Source organism: Megalobrama amblycephala, linkage group LG2 (genome assembly GCF_018812025.1).
Source record: "Megalobrama amblycephala isolate DHTTF-2021 linkage group LG2, ASM1881202v1, whole genome shotgun sequence".
In the NCBI taxonomy this organism is placed as follows: domain Eukaryota; kingdom Metazoa; phylum Chordata; class Actinopteri; order Cypriniformes; family Xenocyprididae; genus Megalobrama; species Megalobrama amblycephala.
Genome location: NC_063045.1, coordinates 14,628,919 through 14,654,028, shown reverse-complemented (window position 1 = coordinate 14,654,028; position 25,110 = coordinate 14,628,919). Strand labels below are relative to the sequence as shown.

The 25,110-nt window shown below is 35.9% G+C and overlaps 1 protein-coding gene across 2 annotated transcripts in view; it reads right to left on the bottom strand.

Annotated features, from left to right (window-relative positions):
- Positions 1 to 25,110, bottom strand: part of LOC125263760 (SEC14-like protein 1) — a 94,188-nt gene that overhangs the window by 6,272 nt on the left and 62,806 nt on the right. The window contains exons 8-13 of one of the 2 annotated variants that reach the window (XM_048182938.1): positions 24,783 to 24,954; positions 23,249 to 23,383; positions 22,286 to 22,420; positions 21,805 to 22,056; positions 21,260 to 21,438; positions 16,792 to 16,818 (exon numbers count right to left, since the gene is read on the bottom strand). In XM_048182938.1, coding sequence (XP_048038895.1) covers positions 16,792 to 16,818; positions 21,260 to 21,438; positions 21,805 to 22,056; positions 22,286 to 22,420; positions 23,249 to 23,383; positions 24,783 to 24,954 — 900 coding nt within the window. The remainder of the gene's footprint in view (positions 1 to 16,791; positions 16,819 to 21,259; positions 21,439 to 21,804; positions 22,057 to 22,285; positions 22,421 to 23,248; positions 23,384 to 24,782; positions 24,955 to 25,110) is intronic. The other variant, XM_048182939.1, reaches the window with a different exon arrangement.

Sequence of the window (25,110 nt, the reverse complement as noted above, 5' to 3'; positions counted from 1 at the left end):
CTCAGCATCCAGCCAATGGTGTGCTTGTCGCAATGCGAAGGATGCTTTGGCCCCGCAACAATCTGGGCTGGCAGCCAGGTAAGCACAATGGCCCTCTCATAAGAAGGTGGCACCGACAACTCGTCCACAGGATACCAAGAGTACTTGTAAGGCTTTGAAGCGGTCCTGAGACGGGTGACCCAAGGAGGGAGAGGAAGCCGCTGACCTGTTCGCTCCAGGCTTGGGGACGAGCCTCACTCCCGGGTGGGGGATGGGGAAAGAGCATTTTCCATTGGCTAAAGGCTATCAGGTGAACAGCTACCAAGCTGTCAGAAAAATGCTTTTGTAAAATAAAGAAAAAATTGCCAGAGTATTTCGAGTCTCTTTTGCACTGATAAGAAAAGAAGCAAGTAAATGTGCCAATGACTTAACCGACTCCAGAGTATTAAAAATAGGATGAACATACATATGATATATAATATGTTTTAGATAGTTTATGAACTGTTTACTGTAAAATACTGCCTCAATGAAGGTTTTTGCAAATTTCTGCTCAGATGTAGATGTTCTGAATGTGCTAAACAATAAGTATAATATACAAATTTTGTACTGTGTGACATGCATGTATGTATGTCACTACAAAAGTCATGTTTTCCGCTATGAGTGGACATTATATTAATGTTATTACTATAGTTGCTGTTCCTATGATCCTGTTATCATCATGCTCACAAATGTTTTATTTATTTATTTATTTATTTTTAAAAGATGTGAGAATGACTGACCAGATACCAGCCTGCATGTGAACCTGGACTCTCTTCAAACTTTTTTTTCCCCCCTGAGAGTGTTGTCTCAGTTCTGTGCACACAAATGCCCAGGCTGCCAGGTCAAACGCAAAAAGTCACAAAGTCAAATGGACAAATGTGAGCATCAATGAGCTGTACAGCTACATTGGACTGATATTCTTCATGATTAAGACGAAGGTGAGCTCATTGACTATAAACAAGGACATTTTCTTCACTGCTTCATTCTTCACTGCATAGAAACACAGAACACCTTCAAAATGCCTGGTATGTTATGTTCACTTATATTTGAGCAGGATTTGTTTCCAGGTATGACTATCAAAACTATATTGTAAATAAACTGGAAACAAACAAAAAATATATTTCTTTTGTCCTCACATTCTTATAGTTCCCTCACATTCCTCATTGAAAGGCCCATTAGGAGAGTTTTATGTGAATGAGTGGGAGTGCAGAATGATTTTCACATCATTTTGTAACAAATTCTAGACTACAAGATCCAGACAAGATCCTTCAAGATCTTACTTAAGTCTTGTGAACAAATGTTTAGCATGTTCTCTTCAGACTCCAGAGGGTTAACATGCATCAGGTATTATGATTGGTTTGTGGTGATAGACATGATGGACATGTACTTTCATGTCTCAATCCTTTCTCAGCACAAGACCGTTTCTATGGTTTGCCTTCGAAGGGCAGGCATATCAGTTCATAGTCTTCCCTTTCGGGTTGTCCCCATCTCCTCATCTTTACCAAAGTCACAGACGCTGTCCTTGCCCCCTTGAGGGAAGCAGCGTTCAAATCCTCAACTGTCTAGATGACTGCCTAATTAGCTCATTCTCGAGAGGAGTTGTGTGGTCACAGGGACCTGATCCTTGAACACCTAGGGACTGGGGCTTCAGATAAATTGGGAGAAGAGCAAGCTCTCCCCTGTGGAGAGCATTTCTTTTCTTAGTGTGGAGTTAGACTCGGTTGCAATGACATTTTATGATTATAAATTTTATAATCTGCAGAAGGAACCAGTTTCATCCCAAGTTATGGGTACCAACAGATGAACTCAGAAGACTGGTAGGATGTAGAGCTTGCATTCAGTGCATTTCCCCTCTCTGAGGCAATAATCCGCAAAAGTTGACAAAAAAGTTTGCAAACAAACTTGCACAAAAACTATAAAATCTTCATTATTTCCTGAAAAAAAAAAAAAAAATTGCATGCCAAAATTGAAATAAAATGCACTCCTATCATTCACATGCTTCAGTGCAAAAACAACCCACCACAACAACTGAAATGTTGTCAATATTCTGGAACGGAACTATGGAAATAGTAAAAATTATGTGATTAAAAAAGTACTGTAAGATAGGAATACCAAGGTATATTGGTAAAAACAGGTCCAGTTAATAATACTACTAATAAAGGGGTTCTATTGTGCCCTTTTACAAATTCTTGATTTAGTTTTTGGGGTGTACTAGAATATGCTTTCTTGCTTGATTGTTCAAAAAATGCATTTTTACATATTTACCATTATTACAGCAACTCTCTCCGAAGTCTGGCTTGAACGGACCATTTAGTTCCCGTTTTTATGAAGCCCCTCCTTCCGAAATTAGTTAGCTGTCCCAGAGTGTAGTGATTGGTCCCACTTAGTGCGTATTTGGGAAATGTCACGCCCCTTACCATAACAGCGAGCTCTACTCAGATGTAAGAGGATCATGTAGAGCGAATTTCATGCACAAACTTTAAGCACAGATTTCAAAGGACGTTTCAGAGTGGTATTTTTTGTTGTTGTAATTTTCTTATACATTTTAAATACAATGTTATACACCATTTAATCATGATATTTAGAAAAGTATGGTAATACAAACAATACAAATAATCGATCACAAATCCATGGTTAATCTTCCTAAGGGGCGGTGAACAGACTTACAAAAGCGAGAGTTTACAAAAGCTACAGTACACACTATATCAACACTAATGTTGGCTAGCAGGCAAGAGGAGACAAAGCTTTGCCCTTTGTTTACATCGTAGCAACAACATAAATCTTGTAATTGGAACTGTTAATAGAAAATGCAACTACAAAAAATAAGACATACAAGTTGTGATCCACAAACAACAGTCCCAGAACCTTTTGTGTAGCCTGCATTGTAATCTCTTAGGTTCTGGAAGCTTTTTTTTTTTTTTTTTTTTTGCATATTCCGTGGGTGGGCATTATTTAAATGAGTAATATTGTGACTTCACAAGACCCGGAAAAAAAATGTTCTGTAGTCCAAACAAGTCATTCGTTGTAGTTCTTGGAAAGTTAATGAAGTGAAGCACACGTATTCAAGTGTGCGCACACACACAGCAGTGAGTACTGAACACACACAGCATGAGAACACCTGGAGCAGTGGGAAGTCATTTTTGCTGTGGTGCCCGGGGAGTGATTGGGGGTTAGGTGCCTTGGGAATTGGGAGTGGAAGAGAGCGTTGTTCATTCACTCCCCCATGTACATTTACTGCTGATACTGAGACTCAAACTCATGACCTTTGGTTACAAGTCGGACTCTCTAACCATTAGGTTACAACTGCCCCCCTAAAAGTGGATTCTGTTAAAGGTGCCCTAGAATTAAAAATTTAATTTACCTTGGCATAATTGAATAACAAGTGTTCAGTACATGGAAATGACATACAGTGAGTCTCAAACACCATTGTTTCCTCCTTATATAAATCTCATTTGTTTAAAAGACCTCCGAAGAACAGGCGAATCTCAACATAACACCGACTGTTACGTAACAGTCGGGATCATTAATATGTACGCCCCCAATATTTGCATATGCCAGCTCATGTTCAAGGCATTAGACAAGGGCAGGATGTCTGGATGTGCACAGCAGAATCATCAGACTAGGTAAGCAAGCAAGGACAATAGCGAAAAATGGCAGATGGACCATATGATCCATGATAACTTGATATTTTTAGTGATATTTGTAAATTGTCTTTCTAAATGATTCGTTAGCATGTTGCTAATGTACTGTTAAATGTGGTTAAAGTTACCATCGTTTCTTACTGTATTCACGGAGACTGTCGTTATTTTCATTTTTTAAACACTTGCAGTCTGTATAATTCATAAACACAACTTCATTCTTTATAAATCTCTCCAACAGTGTGTAATGTTAGCTTTAGCCACGGAGCACCATCAAACTCATTCAGAAGCAAATGTAAACATCCAAATAAATACCATACTTCCGTGATTAGACATGTTGCATGACGAACACTTTGTAAAGATCTATTTTGAGGGTTATATTAGCTGTGTGAACTTTGTTTATGCTGTTTAAGGCAGTCGCAAGCTCGGGGGGTGAGGAGCATGAGAATTTAAAGGGGCCGCAGCCTGAATCTGCGCATATTTAATGAAAAAATGGTAGAGATGCATTGTTTTTAAAATCTTATTGTGTCGAAATGTGTCGACTTTGTGTGAAAAGGCCTGACGTTCTATGAAAATCGAGTCACTGATTCTTAAGATAAGGGACATGAGATAACAAATTTTAGATGTTAGTTTTTATTTTTTAATACTACAATAATAGAAACTGATATTTTTGTACACAAAGGTCTCAGATAATGGACCATGTAAGGGAACAGGTTTTTATGAAAATGTTTTTCTAAAAATTAACATTTATTCACTTCATAACTTAATGTGTGCCCGTCAGACGCAGTAAAAAGCATGCCATTTTAATTTGATCCATTTTCAGTTATGTAATAATCGTGTTCAGAAAAAAAGATAAGTGATAAAATACATTCTCTACATTTTTTGTTCTGTTTTCACACTATTATGAACAAACCAGTTACTAAATTCCTTAATTCCTTTCCCTCTTTTTTAATATGAAGCATATACTGTATAACCAATGTTCTTAGGTAAATAAGACTTATGTAGTTCAGTTGATGTTTTAATATTTTTTATACAAAAATGAAAAGAATATAATATTTCTTTCAGAATTAATCAAATTAACCTTCATCTGATGTGTTAAATATTGACAAAGTTGATAAATACTGATGCTTCCAACCAGGGATGGACTGGGACCAAAAATTGGCCCTGGCATTTTGGCCCAGACCGGCCCACGACCACATAAGATCACAATCAAATTATATATATATATATATATATATATATATATATATATATATATATATATACACATACTGCAATCATACAGTGTATAACCTGCCTACTTCTTTTATTATTGTAGTGTCAGTGCTTCCCACAGGTTTGAAATATACTTGAAACATATTATAATATATACTTATAATATATACTTAAAACATATTACATTTAATTACATACTAATATTATGCATTATTATGCATTGTAAATTATGCAAAATTACAGCATTTAAATGGTTTACATTTTCCTATGTTCTCCTTGTTGTCATATAGTGTCTCACTCTGTGAATGGAATAAATTTATAAATTTTGTGAATAAAATTTATAAAATGAATAATATATGTGTCAAATAATGTTCTTAGTGTTTTCTTCCTGTGGGGGAGACTACAATAATTTGCAGGCTGATCCTTCAGATTCTTACAATCGTCTAAAACATTTTATATAAAGGCCATAAAGTAGACTTTGTAATAATTCATCAACTTGAGTTCATTAGCAATCGCTTGGCATAAATCTGCACTTTTCATTGATTGAGAATCACTTTGAAGCAATCTGAAGCGCTGTTGCGTGAGCTTGTAGAACGCGCAACAGCGCCCCCTTGTGACTTTGCAAAATGCAGCGCTCGTTTGAATGTTAGCGGGAGTAAACAGTTCTGATGCACACGTAACAAGCAGGTTCGAAACGACTAGTTAATCGATCGCGGATGGTTTCATTATCTTGCGCGGATATAAAAGTATAAGAGGATAAAAATAATAAAAGCAAAAATGTGTCTCTGAATATACTTGGGCAGCCGTTATTATATGTGGGCGGCCCGTCCAAGTAAAGTCTATGTGTGGGAAGCACTGAGTGTTATCATCAACAGTTTGTCCACCACTTGTTTTTGGCTCATTTTTATCAAGGCTTACCGCAGGTTCTACCCTCACTCCCTCATCTCTGTCCCTCTCCTCTTGAGTCTCCTCCTCACTAACACTGCCACCGACACCACCACCACTTTCATCAGCCACAGGAACTGGTGAAGGTCCTGCTACTGCCGAAAACATTTGTGTCAATTTGACACATTTGGCAGCGTCTGCCTGAAGAGCCTGTTTTTTTTCTCTCACGCAGCTTCTCTGTACCTCCTTTGCGTTTCTTCTCCATGATCACACTGAAACTGCGTGCAGGCAGAAATCCAAAGATTCAAAGATATGATTGGGCCAGTCCAGTGTCAATCTAGAAAACAACCAATAGGTCGCTGAGCTACGTGTTTCATGGGCCGCGTCTGTCAGAAGGAAAAAACCTAGCCTTTGTGATATTTTTGACTAAAGTGTTTTGGGCCGAGAGAATTTTTTTTTTTTTTTTTTGCGGTCGGCCCAAAAAAGCACGTCGGCCCACCGGGAAAGTGCCCGGTATGCCAGATGGCCAGTCCACCCGTGCTTCCAACTGAGGTTACAAAAGTAAGTACTAGCAAATATGTTTTTAAACAAATGATTGACAAGACACAAATTAAAACAACTAATTTTTAACTAATATTTAAATTAATTCAACAATCTTTCCAGTGATTTGCTTTTCACTTTTTAGCAGTACAGTATTTATCATTCTGGGTCTCCAGCAGTTTACTGGAAAAATACAAGAAGCATATGTTAGATTCACTGTAATGGTAAGCATTATTATGAGCCACCTTGTAGCAGCAACAGAAATGTTCTAAATGTGAATCCAAATGATCTGTAGCCTGTCTTTAAACTGCATCAATTATGTAATTTTTTTTGTTCATAACCTGCATGACCTAAGAAGTGGCAGTGACTAAACTGGCATCTAACATGTTTGCTCTCTATGAAGTAGGTCATTACATCAGGGTTTGCTATTGCTGTGCATAGCTGCAGGAACATATTCTATCAGGAGGGTGCTGTGGGGCGGGGCTTGATGTTTTTTTGGGGGGGGGCAAAATCCTAATATAAAACAGCCCAAACAACTCTTATAAATGACATACAAATGAATGAGAGAGTTTTATGAGAACACTCAGAACATGGTTAAATAAATGTTTTTAAATGCATTTCACTACATGGCGGCAACAAAAAAAAAAATGCAACTTAACTACTCAAATGTAGTTTGGCGATGAATGCTTTAATCAAGACCTCTATATTTAATTTTTTTACATTTTTATTTTTATCTTGTCCAGTTTTAATTTTGACAGCAAATTTTGATTCAGTTTTTAGTCTTTTGACTAAAATGCCATTTAGTTTTAGTCATATTTTAGTCATCTGAAATAGTTTTAGTTTTAGTCTAGTTTTAGTCGACTAAATATCATAAGATTTTAGTCTACAGTAGATTTAGTCAACTAAAATCTAATTTAGATAAATTGTAATGTATTAAGCATTTCTCTAACAATACACAGATCCTATACACTGATATAGGTACATCTGATATTACCCAAACTGTTTATGTTCACCAACTGTACTTTACTCACCAAAGCAGACATTTTTGACTGTTCAAGTGGAAAAAAAAAACAAAAACACGAAAGAGCAAAATTCAGTACTTTTCAGGGATTGACACACTTATTCATTTTTATTAAAATTTTTATTAGATTTGATTTTTAGTTTTTTCTCCATTCATTATAATTTAGTAATTTTTTGTGTGTTTATGTCTTTTAGTTTTTGCTTTTAAATGTCTAACTTTTTATTTCTGATAGTTATTTTGATACCTCAGGTTAAGCTAAAGCTTATGAACTAGATGAAATAAAATAAGTTTACATTTTTTTTAATATATTTATTTTTTATTTCAGTTAACGTTTATTTCAAGTAATGAAGATTTCTTTGGTTTTAGGTTTAGTTAACTATAATAACCCTTATATAATAACCCTTACACCCTTATACAAAATATATTGATTAATGTGTCAAATAATGTTCTTAGTCTTTCCTTCCTGTGACAAAAGATACAGTAGTTTACTATGAATTAAATAGAAATTAAATAGTTTATTGTGTAAACAAAATAACAATAACCAGAGGGCTGTTTCATAAATAAGATTAGAAAACAAGCCAGGCTTATTTTAGTTAGTCAGACTTATTGTCAGCAAATTCTGTTTCATAAAACAAACTTTAGTTCAAACTCAGTTACTCTGGCAACTTATGCTGGGAAACTAGCCTGGTCCAGGGCAGGCTAACTGTCAGGCTAAGCTGAGCTTCTCTCACACTGACCACTAGGAACGCAATGATATTACAGCTGACTCTCTCACATACAATTATCAACTTTTAATACATACTCATTGACTCCATCTGATGGTACGTCAGCCATAGAATAGTGCAAATTTGACCTAAAGGTCATATTGCTGGCCAAAGAGCTCTCAAACTTGAACTTTTCATACATGACTGTTGACTCTTTCTGATGTTACTTCACCCATAAAGAAGTCCATATTAGCTATACTGAACATATTTCTGGCTAATTAGTCCTCGATCTTGAACTTTCCATTCATAGTCATTGACTCCTGTTTTATTTCCTTCAGCTTTACAAGAGTCCATTTTAGACTTGATTAAACTTTTACAGTCCCAAGAGTCCTCGATCATGAACTTTATATACAGGCCTCACTCTGATGTTACTTGAGCCGTAGAGTATTGCATATTTGACCTAATGACCATATTTCTGGCCGAAAATGACTCCATCTTGAACTTTCAATACAGACTCATTGATTCACTCTGATGTTACTTGAGCCATATATTAAGCCATTTTTACCTACTGAACAAATTTCTGGCAAATTAGTCATTGATGATGAACTTTTTATATAAAGTCATTGACTCTTTCTGATGATATGTCAGCCACAGAGAATTGCGTATTTGACCTAATGGACATATTTCTGTCAAATTGGTACTCAATCTTCAACTTTCATTACATACTCATTGACTCATTCTGATGCTACTTCAGTCATGTATGAACCCATTTTTGAACTACTGAACAAATTTCTGGCAAGTTAGTCTTTGATGATGAAATATCTATTCAGACTTATTGACTTTTTCTGGTGTTACATAAGACAGACCATATTCCATATTTGACCTTAGAAACATATTTCTGGCCTAAGAGTGCTTGATCTTGAACTTTCTATAGATACTCATTGACTCTTTCTGATTTTATTTCCGCCATACAGAAGTCCATTATAGACCTACTTAAAAAACATTTTTTGTCCTCGATCATGAATTTTTTATACATAATTATTGACTCCATCTGACGTTAATTAAGCCAGACAGTAGACAGACAGTAGGCCATATAAGACCGACTGAACATATTTCTGGCAAATTAGTCCTCGATGATAAACTTTTTACTTAAAGTCATTAAATCCTTCTGATGATACGTCAGCCACAGACGATTGCATATTTGACCTAATGGACATATTTCTGGCAAATTGGTACTCAATCTTCAATTTTTAATACATATATATATGTGTGTGTGTGTGTGTGTGTGTGTGTGTGTGTGTGTGTGTGTGTGTCTGTGTGTGTGTGTGTGTGTGTGTGTGTGTAACCTACAGGTTTTCTTTTCTGACTGGCTAAATGTTTTGTGCCCAAGATTTAATTTAAATTTGTTGATTTAATTTGATTGTTTTAAAATATATGAATTTCTCTCTGGTTTTGTTTGGCAGCTGTAGTAACTTTTATGGTTATTAGAAGAGCAGAAATTAAAATCACAAAATTAAAAATTAAAATAAATATGCACAGACTAAATTTTATTTAGTAAGATGAATGTAAACTTATATAGATTTACCCCATTACACTAGTCAATTTACAGTTAATATCATAAAAATACACTTACTTGTAGGTTTAAAATTGTACATAAGGCACAATTAATGTCCAACATCAAATATTTTAGCAAAATGTATATTTTAGTCAGAATTATTGCGCTTCTATTGCGTCCCGTCTGTTTAGCAAACATGCACGAAGCAGCGCTCGTTCACTGTGAAGTTTAGCAACAAAATGGAAATATTTGCATGACTTTCTAACATTTACAGATGGAGAATAAACTTGTGAAAAGTAAGTTATGTAAGTTATGTAGTAAGTAAGTTAAACTAGCGGGACTGCGTGAACTTCAATTACCTTTTATGAAACCGCTTTAGCCCCAACTCATTTGTTAGGTTCATTCAAGTGGAGTTTAATCCTCGCTTTTCTTAGCGTCTTTTATGAAACAGCCCTCATGAAAAAATAATTATAAACCATCCCAAAATACACCGTGACTCTTATTCTGAAATGTCTGCAGTCTGCACTGTAGCAGGCTGCTCATGAGGGTGATAAAATATGCATTCTTATAACCGTCTAAAACATACTACCATATAAACATTGTGTAGTAAACATTGTCATAATTCATCAACATTAGCTTATAAGTAATCACTTGGCAATAATGTGCACTATTCATTAATTGTGAAGCGGTCTGAAGTGCTGCTGCGTGAGCCTGTAGAGCGTGCAACAGCGCCACGTTTTCCCGTGGTTAGATCCGCACGTTACACTTCAAATGTGCGCATCTTCCACATAGGACAGTAGACCTGACCGGATATCTTTGCAAATTGTCCCTCTTTCATTTTCGTCTCGTTTTATTTGTTGACGAAAATTAGAGTAGATTTTAGTCATAGTTTTAGTCATTCAAAATGCAGTCTCGTTTTCGTCTGTGAAAAAATGTCATTGACGAATTAACACAGATAGGGTGCACAAATGGATTTTTGCAAGACAGTCCCGAAATAGGGAGCTTTGTCCCACTTCCTGCAAGATGTAAGCAGTGTCCCATTTTTCACTTATGTCCAGAGTTGGGTATAACGCGTTACATAGTAACGCGTTACAATAGTCTAATTACTTTTCCTGATAACGCAGTAGTGTAATGCATTACATTTTAAATTTATGTAATTTGATTACAGTTACTGATGTCAATAAAATTACGTTACTTGCGTGACAAGAAAAAAAAAATTAGGTAAAGTGCATTTCTAAAGAAATCACGTTTGGCGCAGATGCGTCATTATGAATCACCGGAGAATGCGTGGAGGAGGACACCCGCTCCCAAGACGAGAGCGGTCCAACCTCGCCTAAACAAGCTAGATTTGATGTTTAGGCGATTTGTTCAGGATCGGGAGGGAAGGTAACTTCTGAACAATACTGTTTTCAAATGTTATTATAAATGTGCTGACAAACTGCCTGGGAGCTCCTCAGTGGTGAAACTCCTCCTTCAATCAGTGGTGAAACTCCTCCTCCTTCAATCAGTGGTGAACCAGGTGGAACAAACATTCCAGATGATCTGAGCGTGTCAGTATCTGGCTCTGTTGTCTTTAGACTGCAGTCAAAGGAGCATTGAATGCACTACAAGACTAAGGAAACTATCTTTGTCATCAAGGTGACTGTGCAAGATTAAGCCTTCTACAATACTGTGAAGGACAGCCGGTAAGCATCATATTGGCCATGTTTGACTAGATTGACTTAAGCAGTGCAGTGCTAATGGTACTCTGGAAAACACAAACTCTGAACTCTTGTTGACTTTGATAGGACTTTTTGTAGTGGTATTTGTAAATTCAATTGTTGTTTGTGGGGTATAAAGGAAAAGTAAGAAAAGCCAAAATTCATTGTTTGACAAAGAACGGGTTTGAAATGGTTAAAAGTAATTTCAACTTTGTAGAAATCTTAATAAACCAAGTTCTTAATTCAGTTAAAAATGTATAGTCTAAAATTATTTGGCTAAAGATACTTGGTTAAAAGATAAGAAAATTCTAAAAAGTGAAATAACAATTGATTGTTTTGTAGAGGATACATAGTTGTGTGGCTACAATGGTGCCTTAGAATAGTTCTTTACTATGAAAGTACTTGTTAAAAGTGGAAAACTTGTATTTTGTAATGACGGTACTGTGTTTATCTGAGGTGAATGTGAAAATTGTTTAGTTTGGCTGTCAGCTCAAATAATAACTGGTATTTGTCATTTCTTTTGAGGTTTTTCACCTGTTTACTGCTATCAAGGAATGGTAAATAAAAGACAAGCAACTGTTCCCATGGCTGTTTATTGAGTGAAATCCAGTTAAAAGCTTCATGTGGAGGGATTGTCCTTTTCAAGTGGGGAATTGCACAAGAAAAGAGTCAAAACTTGACAATAAATGTTTTCAGCAATTTTTTTCCTGTCTTTAATGCAGTTACATACAAACATAAACACAGTTAAGCTACCACACACATACATGCTACACACAGCAAGGAATGTTTAAGCTGTGTCCGAAACCGCTCACTCGTTCTCCGATTCACTAATCCCTATATAGTGTATGTCATCTGAGTGCACTATATCTGCAAAGAGTGAACGAAATGAAGTGAGTAAATTCGGAGGCTGATGTAGACTATAACTGTGCGTCGGAGAGCTTGGGCTGTCACAGAAACTGCTCAACACGTGATAAAACTAGGCCTACTTTTATCCTACATGTTATTTTATAAAATAATAATAATAATCTTAATGACTTTATTTTGTAATCATACATACCATACCTGCCAGCTTTGTAGTTTAATCGATTGAATGGTTTGTCATGCTTAATATGTGTTCATAATCATTAAATACTATTAAAAAAAAGGCAAACAAAAATAAACATTAACAAGTGTACAATATTTCATATATTTATTAGTTTATATTTCATATATTTATAAGTTATTTTTATTATGTTAGAATCTCACGCTCACAGATGACGTGGTCGTTGAGCGCCCTCAGGCGACTGTTGATTGCATTTGAATAAATAAGCTACCTATAGATGATTAACAAATATTTTTAAAGTCAAGTTGCTGTTTTCATACTTCTGTAATATTTTTCAGTCAATATTAAATTACAGAAATAACTATTAGTTTCAGTTTGTTGTGTATTTTTGTAGGTTTCAAAGCAACTTGAATGTAAAGTAATTAGTAATCTGATTACTTTTTACATGCAGTAATCAGTAATGTAATCAAATTACAATTTTAATGTAGTAATTTGTAATTTGTAGTGGATTACTTTTTTTGAGTAACTTACCCAACACTGCTTATGTCTATAGGCTATTTTTTTTTATTATACTAAAAATGCAATTGCCTTTTAAAAATCCATTTGTACAGCCATTAATGTTCTAGCTTGAGAAGGAAAATAGCCTACCAACGCATTTGCAGAAAAGTTTTTGATCCCCTACCAACCAGCAAGAATTCTGCCTCCTACAGATTGTTTATGTGCCAATGTCGAACACAGATTAGTCCCGTCACTTTAAGAAAGTACTCCTAATATCAGCTTGTTATGTATATAAAAAACACCTATCCAAAGAATCTGTATCTTCCATTCAAACCTCTCCACCATCATGGGCAAGACCAAAGAGCTGTCAAAAGACATCAGGGACAAGACTGTAGACCTGCACAAGGCTAGAATGGGCTACAAGACCATCAGCAAGAAGCTTGGTGAGAAGGAGACAACTGTTGGTGTGATTATTCGGAAATGGAAGAAATACAAAATAATCAATTTCCCTCGGTTTGGAGCTCCATGCAAGATTGATGATGGATGAAGGATGATGATGAGAAAGGTGAGAGATCAGCCCAGAACTATAAGGGAGGAGTTTGTAAATGATCTCAAGGCAGTTGGGACCACAGTCACCAAGAAAACCATTGGTAACACACTACGCCGCAATGGATTGAAATCCTGCAGTGCCCACAAGGTCCCCCTGCTCAAAAAGGCACATGTACAAGCCTGTCTGAAGTTTGCTAATGAACATCTAAAAGATTTAGAGAAGACTTGGGAGAAAGTGCTGTGGTTAGAAATTGGGCTCCTTGGCATCAACTCAACTCGCCATGTTTGGAGGGAGAGAAATGTTGACTATGACCCCAAGAACACCATCCCTACAGTCAAGCATGGAGGTGGAAACATTATGCTTTGGGGCTGTTTCTCTGCTAAGGGTACAGGACGACTTCACCGCATTGAGGGGCTGATGAATGGGGCCAAAAATTTTACCGTAAAATCTTGGATGAGAACCTCCTTCCTTCAGCCAGAACACTGTAGATGGGTCTTCCAGCATGACAATGACCCAAAACATTCCGCCATGGCAACAAAGGAGTGGCTCAAGAAGCAGCACATTAAGGTCATGGAGTGGCCCAACCAGTCTCCAGACCTTAATCCTATAGAAAATCTGTGGAGGGAGCTGAAACTTGGAGTTGCCAAGTGACAACCAAGAAAGCTTAAGGATTTAGAGAGGATCTGTAAAGTGGAGTTGACCAAAATCCCTCCTGAGATGTGTGCAAACCTGGTGACCAACTACAAGAAATGTCTTACTTCTGTGCTTGCCAACAAGGGTTTCTCCACCAAGTACTAAGTCATGTTTTGCTTTGGGATCAAATACTTATTTCACTCACTGAAATGTAAATCAAATGATAACCTTTATATAATGTGCTTTTCTGGATTTTCTGTCTCTATCCATTAAAATAAACCTACAATAAAAATCATAGACCCCTCATTTTTAAGTGGCCAAACTAACAAAATCAGTAACAAAATCTAATAATTATTTCCCCTCACTATATATATATATATATATATATATATATATATATATATATATATATATATATATATATACATACACACATATATATATATACATACATATATACATACATACAAACCTGATTCCAAAAAAGTTGGGACACTGTACAAATTGTGAATAAAAAAGGAATACAATAATTTACAAATCTTATACAAACTTATATTTTATTCACAATAGAATATAGATAACATATCAAATGTTGAAAGTGAGACATTTTGAAATTTCATGCCAAATATTGGCTCATTTTGGATTTAATTTGAGCTACACATTCCAAAAAAGTTGGGACAGGTAGCAAGAAGAGGCCGGAAAAGTTAAATGTACATATAAGGAACAGCTGGAGGACCAATTTGCAACTTATTAGGTCAATTGGCAACATGATTGGGTATAACTTCTCAGAGCCTCTCAGAGTGGCAGTGTCTCTCAGAAGTCAAGATGGGCAGAGGATCACCAATTCCCCCAATGCTGCGGCGAAAAATAGTGCAGCAATATCAGAAAGGAGTTTCTCAGAGAAAAATTGCAAAGAGTTTGAATTTATCATCATCTACAGTGCATAATATCATCCAAAGAGTCAGAGAATCTGGAACAATCTCTGTGCGTAAGGGTCAAGGCCGGAAAACCATACTGGATGCCCATGATCTTCGGGCCCTTAGACGGCACTGCAACACATACAGGAATGCTACTGTAATGGAAATCATAACATGGGCTCAGGAATACTTCCGTGCCATTCACCGTTGCCGGCTAAAACTCTATAGGTCAAAAAAGAGGCCATATCTAAACATGATCCAGAAGTGCAGGCGTTTTCTCGGGGCCAAGGTTCATTTAAAATGGACTGTGGCAAAGTGGAAAACTGTTCTGTGGTCAGACGAATCAAAATTTGAAGTTCTTTTTGGAAAACTGGGACGCCATGTCATCTGGACTAAAGAGGACAAGGACAACCCAACTTGTTATCAGCGCTCAGTTCAGAAGCCTGCATCTCTGATGGTATGGGTGAATGTGGCATGGGCAGCTTACACATCTGGAAAGGCACCATCAATGCTGAAAGGTATATCCAAGTTCTAGAACAACATGTGCTCCCATCCAGACATCGTCTCTTTCAGGGAAGACCTTGCATTTTCCAACATGACAATGCCAGACCACGTACTGCATTAATTACAACATCATCACTGCGTAGAAGAAGGATCCGGGTACTGAAATGGCCAGCCTGCAGTCCAGATCTTTCACTCATAGAAAACATTTGGCGCATCATAAAGAGGAAGATGCGACAAAGAAGACCTAAGACAGTTGAGCAACTAGAAGCCTGTATTAGACAAGAATGGGACAACATTCCTATTCCTAAACTTGAACAACTTGTCTCCTCAGTCCCCAGACTTTTGCAGACTGTTATAAAAAGGAGAGGGGATGCCACACAGTGGTAAACATGGCCTTGTCCCCTTTTTTGAGATGTGTTGATGCCATGAAATTTAAAATCAACTTATTTTTCCCTTAAAATGATAAATTTTCTCAGTTTAAACATTTGATATGTCATCTATGTTGTATTCTGAATAAAATATTGAAATTTGAAACTTCCACATCATTGCATTCTGTTTTTATTCACAATTTGTTCAGTGTCCCAACTTTTTTTGGAATCAGGTTTGTGTGTGTGTATATATATATATATATATATATATATATATATATATATATATATATATATATATATAAATACAATTCTGACATTACCTGATTTATTCAGGATTATAAAAATCTTGACTGTTAACACAAAGTGAGGACAACTCTGATTTTTTTTTTTTTTTATGGAAAATAGAATTCAAAATTGACTTTTGTGTTGTCTGATATCTTACATATCTCTGCCCTTCAATTTAAATGCATCGTTTTGATTTTGTTTAATTTTTAAACACTTTGTTTGGCAGTTTTACATTGCGACCTCATGCTGAGGGCAGGTTAAATTGCATGTCTTGCATGCATTTAAAATAATACTTAAATTATTTAAAAATATAAGCAATGAATGTCCTGAGTATACAGATTTCCTTCAGATGTAACTATTTTTATAAGATGTAAGTATTTTTATTTAGATGCTTTTTTTCATTTTTAGTATAAAGATGGCTTTTGTGTTTGTCCCTTATCTGTAGCATCAGTGATGTACAAGACATTTTTACAATGATAATGGACAATGCAAAGTTTCACAAAAAAGTCTTCATGTAGGCTTTTATTATAACCTCTCATCAGCAGTGTTACAGCAGCCTGCACACACCGAACAGAGAGTTAGAGGGTGAAACTCAAGCCAAGCGTGTTTGAACAGACAGAATCAACAGAGCTTTGTTAGCATAATGATAATGCTAACAAACACTATCCGTTAGCACAGCACAGTTGCTAAGCTAACGGCAAACAAGTTCACTTACAAACTCTGCACATCGCAGCAAGCCGTTCTTTACAGGGAGAAACACATAGGAAGGTGGTCGTGTGCAGAAGGGAGAGAGAAAAAAAAGAAGCAGCAGGCTTGGACACTGCTCATGACTATTTCGCTCTATTTTTCACCTTAATATGACAAACATTTTTACCTTAATATGGCAATAATACTGGTAAAATACATAGACATAACCAAAACAGAAAAAGCCAGTTTAAATAAAGAGGCAGATAAAAAGGTCTATAAAAAAGGTAACATTAATATTAATATTATTTGAATTCAAATAAAATTTAAAAATGGCTGTGACTAGGCAGTTATGAAATGATTAGGGACTAGGGATGAACGATATGATATATCGGCCACCATATCTGTTATGGCCGATATATGTTCAATGTTATTGTAGTCGGCCAGAAAAAAAATAAATTATTTGGCCGATATATTAAAGCCGATAAATAATGGATTATTTCCTTCAGCTGAGACACCTAAGATGCGCACTGTTTGACATGATGGTTTTGAATAGCTTGAAATATGATTGGAAATATTTCGAAAAGGAAAATACAGTTAAGTGCAACGTGCAGCGCAAGTCTGTCATATAAGCTACATCAAATTGTAATGAGAACTGTCAAAGTACAGTACAGTCCAAAAGTTTGGAACCACTAAGATTTTTAATGTTTTTAAAAGAAGTTTCGTCTGCTCACCAAGGCTACATTTATTTAATTAAAAATACAGTAAAAACAGTAATATTGTGAAATATTATTACAGTTTAAAATAACTGTTTTCTATTTGAATATATTTCACAAAGTAATTTATTCCTGTGATGGCAAAGCTGAATTGTCAGCATCATTACTCCAGTCTTCAGTGTCACATGATCCTTCAGAAACCATTCTAATATGCTGATCTGCTGCTCAAGAAACATTTAACCCTCAGGGGTCTGAGGATTTTTGGGGCCCTGGAGAAGTTTTGACATGCCCTGACATTTGTGCTTTTTTCAGTTGTTCATAAACATATTAATGACAAATGTGTCATTACACTGTATTCAGCACAAACTAGGCTACAATAATATGTGAGGAACATGTATGTACATGTTTGTGTTTTTGAAGGAATAACGTTTATGCGTGGTTATTGAAAAAACAAAAACATTAAGTCACTGAAATAAGACCAAAAAAAATATATTAAAACTGTGTTCACAAGGATTCTGGGTATTGGAGGTTGTAGACTAGAGTTTTTGCTTCAGAATGGAGTAAAAATGATCCTTCCTACTCCTTCATATAAAACAATAGAGAGATTTAAATTTTCTAAGACACTTTTGGTCAAGAAACACAGTATGCATGGAGGTGTGGATCCTCATGTATAATGGGTGATTCTCACCTGAGAAGACAAAAGAATTGAATAATAATGACCTGAAATGACTTGCATATTAATGAGGCCTTTCAGTCAGGTAGGCTGTGAAAAAACCCTCTGTGATCATGCTGATAACAGGATTAAAGTCCACTCAGGACAAAAAAAAACATGATTTTTGTGATCTCATGCATGCACGTATTATTGCACATGATATGAAGAAAATTTTGTATAGGCCTATGTTAAATTACACTACCAGTCAAAAGATTGAACACATTGCCATTATAATGTTTTTAAAAGAAGTCTCAAGTCTATAATCAAATAATGGTTTTCTATTTTAATATACTTTAAAATATAATGTATTTCTGTGATGCAAAGCGTCCGAACATTCCTACCTCTAGGGCATTTCATATAGGCTACTATATTTGTTATATTATAGAGCCTAAATGTTGATGTGCAGTTGACAAACTATACATCATTAAAAAGATCTAAGACTCAAGCTTCACATTTTGACTCTTAAAATCTTATATTGACCATAATTTCTTAATATGCTTAAAAGCATACACATTTGGAGAAATATTGATGGATTCTCATATGTTTATATCAATTTTCTATACAGAGGAGTAATATTTATTATTCTATATTTATTGTCATCATTATGAGCGCTGGATGGTGTGTTTTTAATTCATACTTGAGCCAGAGGGCGCTCTGCCCCTTTTGTCCACAAATGCCTCAGTAAAAGAAGAGGCATATCATGTGACAATCAAGGAACTAACAGAGGCAAGAGATAGCTAAATATGGCTATTCAAAACACTTTGAAGACAATAAATACACGATTGAGATGATGTATGCATGTATTGACTGAATTTGCGTCTGAATAGCGCTCCCTTCCGTGGGCGTGGCCGCATTAGCGGATAATGAGCTGAATCACAGACTTCTGACATGGCTCTCTTTTCATACAGATTACATAAACACAGAAGGTTTGTTTTCGATTTGACTTATATGTTTTAAAACCTGACATCTTAACGTTTTTTTAGACATAAGTGTAATTTTTTTGTGATTAGTATTCACTAAGTTACAGTTCATTTTCTAAGAACTATCAGATTGGACTTCGTTCAGAGGGAGACGAGAGATCATGCATCATGTTAGTTTTCTTTATTTTACAAAAAGCACAACATTTTGTTTTTACTCTGAGTGTACACAAATGAAAGAAGATATTCCACAGATTAAAATGGTGTATAGCTCTTAATTGTATGTGCAACATTGACGGAGTATTTTGAGTCTCTTTCACACTGATAAGAAAAAAACCACGGTGGTATCGCCGGCGATACCCTCAGACCTCAGAGTGTTAATGTGTACAATTGTACAAAATATTTGTGTACAATATTTTTTTTCAGGATTATTTGATGAATAGAAAGTTCAAAAGAACAGTGTTTATCTGAAATCTAATCTTTTGTAACATTATAAATGTCTTTACTGCCACTTTTGATTGATTTAATGCATCCTTGCTGAATGAAAGTATTCATTTCTTTAATTTCTTTTCAAAAAAATAAAAATAAAAATTCTTACTGACCCCAAACTTTTGAACGGTAGTGTGTAATGCTACAGAAGCTTTGTATTTCAGATAAATGCTGTTCTTTTGAACTTTGTATTCATCAAGAAAATCCTGAAAAAAAAAAGTACACAACTGTTTTCAACATTAATAATAATCATAAATGTTTATTGAGCAGCAAATCATCATATTAGAATGATTTCTGAAGGATCATGTGACACTGAAGACTGGAGTAATGATGCTGAAAATTCAGCTGTGATCACAGGAATAAATTACTTTGTCAAATATATTTAAATAGTACACAGTTATTTTAAATTGTAATAATATTTCACAATATTACTGTTTTTTACTGTATTTTTAATTAAATAAATGTAGCCTTGGTGAGCAGACGAAACTTCTTTTAAAAACATTAAAAATCTTAGTGGTTCCAAACTTTTGGACTGTACTGTATGTTGTGAATTATTTGTATGCCTGAGTTTTAGAGTGTTGTTACGGGATAAGCACATCCACAATAGAGTTACACATTCATAACTAGAACAATAAGGTTTGATTTTACAATTGGAAGTTGTAATATTATGTTTATTTTGTTTTTATATATATTTATCTGATTCATCTCATTTATCTCATATAGGTTAAGTTAATTAACACGGTAATAAAGCACTTCAGTTTACCTGTGATCATCATTAGCTTCAGCGCATGCAGTTCAAACAGCAATGCACAACATACATAACTATGCTTTGGACTGTCATATTACATAATATTATAATGAGTAAACTATTGTAATAAAACATTGTGAATTCTTTGAGTTTAGTTGCTGTGTTTCAGCATGTTGTTAAGGGAAGAGTGCATCCACGACAGGAGTTACACATTCTGACTAGCATGTAACTTGGTTCAAGTTCACTTATGCATTTGCGTCATTTTGTGCAGATAAGTTGTAATATTATGTTTATGTTGTATAAATATTTGATTAATCTCATATAGAATGCATTTGTTGAGTTCCCTTACAAAAATTAACCATGGATTTACAACAAATAAACATTAATAATAATAATTAAAAAAAACATGGTTTTTCCACACAAACCATGGTTTAACTATGGTATTTGTAGTTAAACTGTAGTTATACAAATGGTAATCAATCCTCCAAAAAACACAGTTACTACATTTTTACTATAATAAAACCATGGTAGTGATTTAAGGGTTAACAAAGCAAGTCAGTTTACTGGGTGTTCATTCAGCAATGCTGTTTTTTGAAACTGTAATATTAATTTAAGATGTTTCTTATTCAAAAAGATTGATGTAATGACAATAATATCAAGCACTTTTATTTTTCTCATATAATTTTCTGTATATGTTTGATTTATATCGAAGTGCTTGGGACATGGATTTTAATGGTGAGACGTTTGTTTTTTGTTATCGGGTTCTCAAAAATTATATAAAAAATTGGATTTATATTTATCGGCCAACATATCGGCTTTCAAATAGAAAGAATTACTGTATCAGCCAACATTTTCATATTGGTTTATCCCTAATTACAAAAGATACCACACAATTCAAAGCTCTTCAGAAAGTTTACCTGAAGTCTTCTGAGCCTAGAACCTCAGTGTAGTACATGACTTTACACTTGTGAGAGGACACCTGCAGAGTAGCCAGAACATCGTCCACCCTAGGTAGGTTTGTGGTGGCACATGCTGGCATAGAGTGGAACTTCCACTGCAAAATATAGAAACCTGGCCATCGAGTCACATGTGAACCCTAAAGGGTGTGTACACATGTTGGCAGAGAGGATGAAAAGGGGGGAAAAAAAGATTAAACAATTATCAAGATAATTGTCTTTAATTACAATCACCCAACACCTTAGACCAGGGGTAGGCAAGTTTGGTCCTAGACAGCCGCTGTCCTGCAGAGTTTAGCTCCAACCCTGAAAAAAAACCTTCAGCTGCCTATAGCCTTAGTAATCCTGAAGAGCTTGATTAGCTTGTTCAGGTGTGTTTGATTAAGGTTGGAGCTAAACTCAGCAGGACAGCGGCTCTCTAGGAATGAACTTGCCTACCCCTGCCTTAGACAGAACGTTTAATAATAAAACTGTTTGTAATTATTTTACATTTTTAAAGGTCATACCTGCACACTTTCTCCCTCTTTGCAAGTGAGTGGTGACTCCACCATACTGTAGTCCTGTCCCAGCAGCCAGGATTTATCTATAAGCTGCACGTTGTTGCCTGCAGGAGAGGTGATGCCATGAGTAGCCAACGGATCTTTTCTTGGTGGCTGCGGAGCTCGTTTAGAGTGGTAGATATTGAAGATCACATCACCTTTACAAACATCAAAGTCCCAAGTGATGACTGAGGAGGCATCGATGATCTCAATCAGTAGCTTAAGGATGAAATATAAAAAAGAAAATTGTGTTCTTTAACTACATGTGTAGCTTTACTGCTGTCCAGTAGGTGGCACTCAATGTTCAATGTTATGTAATGATCAATGTTATGTTTTTTTTCAGACTGAAATCCAGTTTTGTAAAAAAAAATCTTAATGAATAATGATCATATTTTGCAAGTGCACCAAACACAACCCAAATCATATATTGTTTCTAATGCAGTCAGACCTCATGTGGCGCTCCTTTAAAGATGCTGGCACTCTGGTAAATAGTCTCCGTCCACAGCCTGATTTCATCATTCTCCAGTTCCTCTGCAGTTCTGTACAGGGACTTGGGCACCAAGCCACCCTCTGGCACTTCACACTGCACATATTTCACAGTGCCACTTCTTTAGTTCAATAAGCTACTTAAAGATCCCGTTCTTCGTGATCCCATGTTTCAAACTTTAGTTAGTGTGTAATGTTGTTGTTAGAGTATAAATAAAATCTGTAAAATTTTAAAGCTCAAAGTTCAATGCCAAGCGAGATATTTTATTTAACAGAAGTCGCCTACATCGAACGGCCAGTTTGGACTACATCCCTCTACTTCCTTCTTTAATGACGTCACTAAAACAGTTTTTTGACTAACCTCCGCCCACAGGAATACACAAGAGTTGCGTTTGTAGAGTGTGTTTGTCGCCATGTCGTCGAAACGCTGTTATTTTCATCCCGCAGTCCAATCACCGGGTCTGATTCCGGCTCAAATTGATAGGGTAAAATTAAAGACATGTTTACAATAACACTGAGCGCGTGCATCTCCACGTTATGGTAAGAGGCGTGACCTTTCCGGGCAAAATGCGCTAAACTGCTGTCGAATCACAACACAGGAACCGCTGGCACAATCAGAACTCGTTACGTATTTCTGAAGGAGGGACTTCATAGAACAAGGAAGTCATCAGCCCGTTTTTATGACAGTGGAAACAGCGGTATACAGATAAGTAAATTATGTGAAAAATACTGTGTTTTTTTACACGCGAAACATGAACACATGTTATATTGCACACTATAAACACAATCAAAGCTTCAAAAAACCACGAAAAACGGGACCTTTAAACCATACTAAGATGAGACAACATACATAATAGCCCAGTTGGAATACAGGACTGAATAGATACCATTCACTCGCAAAGCATAAGGGAAAAAAATTACATACCATACACTCTCCTCCAAGGAAGTCAGGGATGATCTCTTTATCAATGTAGTCCACAAGACCACCAGGGCCCTGGTAGTCATTTCCCGCATAGATCAGAAACTTCTTTCTTGTATTCTCATCAATGAAAGGGCTTACCTGTAAACACAGATGGGGAGGAGGAAAGCACAGTTAATAAATACATAATATGCTTCCTGTGGGTTAACTCAGGCTTTGAAGTTTAAACTCGGTGATTCGTTTATTTTCTAAATGAAAGGCTATTACTTCAAGCAATTATTTCCATATTAGGACTGTGTATTAAAGGGGGGATTGATAAGGCACAGTGCTTAAAGGATTAGTCCACTTTTAAATAAAATTTTCCTGATAATTTACTCATCCCCATGTTATCCATTATGTTCATGTCTTTCTTTCGTCAGTCGAAAAGAAATTAAGGTTTTTGATGAAAGTATTCCAGGATTATTCTCCTTATAGTGGACTTCAATGGCCTCTAGACAGTTGAAGGTCAAAATTACAGTTTTAGTGCAGCTTCAAAGGGCTTTAAATGATACCAGACGAGGAATAATGGTCTTATCTAGTGAAACGATCTGTAATTTTCGAAAAAAATACAACTGTATATGCTTTTTTTATTTTTTTCATATGATTTTTACCTGTATTCTTGTGAAATATGATGCTTATGGAACATGGTATGATGTTGGCTTAAGTGGTAATGTTTAACATAGTGTTAACATAGATGTTAGAAATAGAAAGAGCAAGATATGGTATGGGGACATGCAAGATGTATGTTAACAATGTGTGGAAAGTTACAGCCACTAAGAGATGTTCCTAATATGGTAAAAGGACAGAGGCTTCGGCCTTGGAGGTTAGAGATATAAAAGTGAGGGGAAGCTTTCGTTCTTTGTCTTAAACTCTGCATCTACTTGTGTTTCTGTATGACCTGTCTGACCTTTCTTGCAAGAAATAAAACCTTTAAAGACAAATGGACATGTTTGTCTTTTATGCAGTAGAGTCGGGCTGATTTTTTGCCACAACACTGTACGTCCTCACCTTTCCTATTCTACTTACGGGACGAACGCGGCGCCAGTTCAGTTTTTTTCCGTAAGTAGAATAGGGAAGGTGTAGAACATACAGCATAAGCATTTTGAAGAATGCGGAAGCACGTGCAAGGCGTTATTTTGTGTTTATAAAGCATATACAGTTGTATTTTTTTCCGAAAATGACTGATCGCTTCACTAGATAAGACTCTTATTCCTCGTCTGGTATCGTTTAAAGCCCTTTGAACCGTCTGGAGGCCATTGAAGTCTACTATAAGGAGAATAATCCTTAATTTCCTTTCGACTGATGAAAGAAAGACATGAACATTGTGAATGACATGGGGGTGAGTAAATTATCAGGAAAATTTTATTTAAAAGTGGACTAATCTTTTAATACGAACAAATAAATATAGCATGCATGGCATGTCATGTAAGACCATTCCCATCTCTAATTTTGAGGAGAGAAAAACAATTTAAAAGCAAAAGCAAACAGCGGTGTCCCTCACCAGTGTCCACAAGACAGGAAAAACTCTGGGAGCTCTGAGGATAAGCAAACGGCCTAGAGTCTCAGGGTAATTGGCCTCCACTACCTCAATAATCCTCAGCAGAGCTTTGACTCCAGGGCGCCACAGATGCCTCATATTGAGCCCCTCAAGATCGACTAGACATGTCCAGCAACTACAGAATGAGAAAATGTGAATTACCACCTCACCACTGAAAAATGTCACTTAGCTTTTCAGTTGTGAACTATTTTATCGAAAAAGAATTGCAGGGGAGTGCTGACAATTTTTTGTGCATTTATGTTTGAGTCTGTATAGGAGCATGTGTCTGTCT